Source organism: Miscanthus floridulus, chromosome 6 (assembly GCF_019320115.1).
Source record: "Miscanthus floridulus cultivar M001 chromosome 6, ASM1932011v1, whole genome shotgun sequence".
NCBI lineage: Eukaryota > Viridiplantae > Streptophyta > Magnoliopsida > Poales > Poaceae > Miscanthus > Miscanthus floridulus.
The window spans coordinates 88,312,079-88,317,017 of NC_089585.1; the positions used below are offsets into that span (position 1 = coordinate 88,312,079).

Below are 4,939 nucleotides of genomic sequence, written 5' to 3' on the forward strand. Positions count from 1 at the left end.
CAACGGGACACCACAAAGCCAACGCAACAGACGTTTAACGAATAAGAGCTCAAACGAACAAACCGCGAAAGAAACAGTACGCTAGCAACTCACACCGGACCTGTCCGAGAACTGCACCGGACATGTTCGGTAAGCACGACCTTAGAAAACCTACTAAACTGAGCACAGTCAGCAAATACCGAGCACTTCCGGTATGCTGAACAGCACAGAGCGACTTTGGGAGAAAAATAAAAAACCCTACCAAATGATGCCCAAAAATTAAAAAAATTTAACCACAGCCTCTAGACACCTTGAGGTAGGTCTCCACTGAATTTCAGCTCCAAATCGAAAGTCCAACCTACCGGACACGTTCGACATTCACACCGGACGTGTCTAGTATTTACGAGCAGTTCTCGGGAAAAATCGATTCAATACCCAAAACTCGATCAAATCAACTCAGAATGACTTGAAACTTTACAGAGAGGATTACCATAAAGTTGATAAGCTACTCCTAGAAGATCATTGCCCAAGACAAAGCCAATCAACAGGAAAACAAGAAATTGCGATGAACTCTAGTTTTTCAACCCTAGAACTTGATTCGCTCCGATCTACGAACTCTTGAGGAATTAGATAAAATCCTTTGGTGGAAGGGATCAACTCACGTCCTAGTCCATCTCAGATAAAAAAGAACAAGTCTGAACGCTCTCAAAATGATGAATCGAGCCAAGAAAGAAAGGTGGAAAACAAGAACGTGAAGAACACAAACACGATTCACAAAAGCACCTCACGGATCGAATCCCGGAGGACACGAGGAGGTTAGGGCCTCCATTCCCAACCAAAATCATAGGTTCAATTACACCGAGACATTAGTTAATCGATGGACCTCTTGAGAAGAACCTAGAGAAGGGGGGACCTAGAGAGAAAGGTGGAAGAATGAAGTGGCAAGAGGTGAGGGAGATTGGGGCTCCCTCATCCTTATTTATGTGGGCTATTACGCAATCCCAAACACACCCCTAGATATTTTGAGTAGAACCACTTAACCCGAGGATGTTATGGTTCAACCCGAGGTATTCTTCAGTCGACGACCACCGCGCTCTTCATGAGATAGCTTCACCTCGACATGAACTCCTCGATGCCGCCACGTGCCGTCCATTCCTCCTCAGAACTTTCGCCCTGGTTTTGAGGCCCAAACCCAAAAACCGTCCACCCGATGGTTTTGAGGCTCAACCCAGCAAACAGCCTGCGAGTAGCGTACTCCATACGTGTCAACCGCAACTCGACGAGTGTCACCTCCGTCCTCGGCCACCAAGTCTTCTAGAGCCTCCACTCGACTTGCACGTCCGCCATCTTGACTCGGTCAACACGGTCACTCCCATTCACACTTGCGCTTGTCGATGTCCCTAGATGTTAGCCACCGTGGTTGGTCACCCGGCCTCTTAGTCCCTCAGTCCAAGCCTCACGTCCGTCCTTCACTGCTCCCGGTCCATCGGCACGGCACATCCCTACTTGACCTTCACCTCACCATTGACCAGCGCCTTCGAGCTCCACACCTGCTCACCACAAGTCAAGAGACATGTTTCACAACCCAACTCACTCCATGGTTAGTTCACAAACTCAACCCAAGACGTGAATCATGTTGACAATCACTCATCACAAATCCGAACCACAAGGGCATATCAACCTTGTGTTCGCAATCTCCCCCTTGATGAGTGCATTGTCAACACCAACAAATGACAGCAGAGAGAAAGCACAAAAGAAGAAGAAGAGAAAACAAAGAACTCACCCAAATGATCAAAAGCCAATGAAAAGCCAAAACAGGGTCATTTGAAATGAGCAACACTTGCAAAACTTGGTCCCCAAAGACATGGGCAATGGCTCAACGCAACCAAGTAAAACATAGCTAGTCCTCTAGAAGAGGCAATGGGCTCAACACCACTAGCAAAGCTCAAAACGCTTAAAAACAGCTAGACCCTCCAGAAGAGGCAAATGCTCAACTCATCTAGCAAAAACAACTCAAAGTGCAACCCCCCCTTAACAAATGCAATCTCCCACATGAATGCATGCACTCAACAAGATCTTCTTGGGTAAATCTCAACACTCTCCCCCTTGTTGACACATGCACTTATCAAGCACTGAGAAAACTGTCACTCCCCCTCAAAATGTTCTATGAATGCAAATCAATGCAGAAATGCATAAGCTTCAGGAGTATAGCAATCAGATTGAAAGGATGCTCTAACTAGTGTTGTTATGTATGTGTAGCAACAAATACAAGTGCTAGCAAATGCTCAAATTGATCAAGTGATATGAAATATGACACTTAAGCAATTTTGATCAAGTTTAAGCAATCCAAGAAGGGGTTCACCACTGAAAGTAGCACATAGCAGGTATAAGCAGGAAATCAACCTAGTGCTAACAAGTGTATACAAGGTGAACTACCCCAAGCAGCGGTCACACATCATATCAAAGACCAACCTAAGACTTATGTTTTCATCAAATTTTAATTTTATCGGAGTTCACAACGTATCACAAGAATTAGTCAAAAACATGTGTGTGCGAGAGGTTATCAGTACTGTCAAGCCTAACTTAGCAACCATGCCAAGCCTATGCCATAGACAATCAGAAGCTTAAGACAATGGTTTCGGCATCCATTACAAGGCTCAAGCTCATCCATATGTGTCGATACATTGACATAGGATAGTACAGACCCATCTCGATCTTTTCTCATCACTTATCTTGTTTTTCAAATTTTAGCACAAAAATCTCCAAGTTGTCCAAGCAAGTGAGTAACTCAAAGCATGAGACATAGCAACCTAGCATATAAGTGATAGCATCAGGGATCTCAACAAGTCCTACACATGCTAGTAACCATCTCAGCGGTGAACTAATTTTCATGTTTCAATAATTCTTAATCAAGTTCATAGAATGTAAAACAAGCTTAGGTCATAACATGCATCAAAAGATCAATAAGAGTCTAAGCCATAAGCACCATCATGTACATACAGAACATCCCAAGTAGAGCATAATCTCAATCTAACAACTATAATCATGAAGCTCAGAAAATGATTTATCAAGCATGATGCCATGCAAATGCAATATGATACAAAGACCCCCAAAAAAAGGCTACCTACAAAGGAAACAAAACTACTATACAACATCCAAACGTTCCCCTCCTCTAAAAAGGGAAACAAACCCCAAGCTCCTCTCACAAGCGTGCAAACTGGGCTTGGTCAAGGGGTTTGGTGAAGATACCTGCGAGCTGGTTTTGAGTGTCAGTATGGCGCAGGTCTATGTTCCCTTTCTTATAGTGGTCTCGCAAGAAATGGAAGCGGGCATCTATATGTTTGGTTTTGAGTGGAGAACGGGGTTCTTAGCTACACTTATGGCACTGGTGCTATCACCAAGCAAAGGCACTCGCCTAAACTCTAAGCCATAGTCTCTCAGGGTAGCTATCATCCAAAGTAGCTGGGAGTAGCAAGCAGCGGTAGCAACATATTTAGCTTCTGTGGTGGATTGGGCGACGCTTGACTGCTTGCAAGAAGACCAAGACACAAAAGAAGACCCAATAAATTGACAAGTACCCGATGTGGACTTTCTCTCAATGCGACAGCCAACATAATCCGCATTAGAATACCCGCAAAGAGAAAGAGAGGAGGAGCCAAAAACCAAAGACCAAATTCAGGTGTGAAACGAAGGTACCTCATGATCTGCTTGATGGCTTGATGACGAGACATGCGCGGTGAGGACTAAAAGCGCGCACACAGATAGACCACAAACTGGATGTCCGGTCTTGTCGCCGTCAGGTACAGTAGTGACCCAATCATGCTACGGTACTCCTTCTGGTCCACGGCTTCTCCTTCCTCATCAGCGTCCAGGCCCGTCGTGGTTGACATGGGTGTCGAAAGAGGCTTGGCCTCGCCCATATCAAACTTGATCAGCAGGTCCTTGGTGTACTTCTCATGGTGCACGAACATCCCTTCTCGGGTTTGCTTGATTTGCAACCTGAGGAAGAAAGTCAATTCTCCCATCATGCTCATCTCAAATTCCCTACTTATAGTATCTGCAAACTTGGCAACAAGTGCATGAGAAGAGCCATCGAAAATGATATCATCCATGTATATCTGAACCAAGAGAGTGTCAGTGCCTTGCTTGAGGAGGAACACCATTTTATCAACCAAACCCATTTTAAAACCCTTCTCAAGCAAGAAACCTTTCAAGTGCTCATACCAGGCTCTCGGGGCTTGCTTCAAACCATACAAGGCTTTGTAAAGTTTAAAAACATGGTTGGGGTACTTAGGATTTTCAAAGCCAGGGGTTGCCTAACATAAACCTCTTCCTCTATGTGCCCGTTCAAGAAAGCACTCTTCACATCCATGTAATACAGCTTGAACCCTTTTGAAGCTACAAAAGCTAAAAGAATCCTAATGGCTTCTAAACAGGCAATAGGAGCAAAGGTGTCGGGGTCATAACCCCAGGGTGTCCCAAGGCACTGATTAGTTAGCAGGCGACATGACCTAGAACACAATAGTCGGCAAGGGCCCAAACGACTGAGGCCCAGCAAAAGCCGAGCAGAGCAGGCCAGGTGCTGAGGCCAAGGGTGTTCACGACCCCTTCCTCTAGCACAGGTCATGTGACGCATAGATGTGCAACCTCTCCCCTGTCATGACCCCTAAAAGGGATAGGGAGAGGTCGGGCCCTACCTAACGAACCTGCTCTGATAGGGGCGAGCATGCCGCACTGATCCCTCAAGGACTGATGTGACGACAGTCACCTCGGTCCAGTCAGACACCATTCCAGTACCGCGTCGCACCAATAAAACAACACCGCACAATGATGGCCACGGGTACGATGCCACCGTCCAAATACGGACCGATAGGACGCGTATATGATCCCACCCACTATAGGATGGGATCCATGACAAAGGTCTCGATGAAGAAACCTTCCCGGCTGGTGGAGTGCCCTG

General features: G+C 45.9%; 1 protein-coding gene across 1 annotated transcript; it reads right to left on the reverse strand.

The window, feature by feature from the left end:
* Positions 1 to 3,722: 3,722 nt before the first annotated feature.
* On the reverse strand, positions 3,723 to 4,160 carry LOC136460797 (uncharacterized mitochondrial protein AtMg00810-like). The gene has a single exon (XM_066460365.1). The coding sequence runs from the start codon at positions 4,158 to 4,160 to the stop codon at positions 3,723 to 3,725; it is 438 nt and encodes a 145-aa protein (XP_066316462.1).
* Between the last annotated feature and the right edge of the window lie 779 nt (positions 4,161 to 4,939).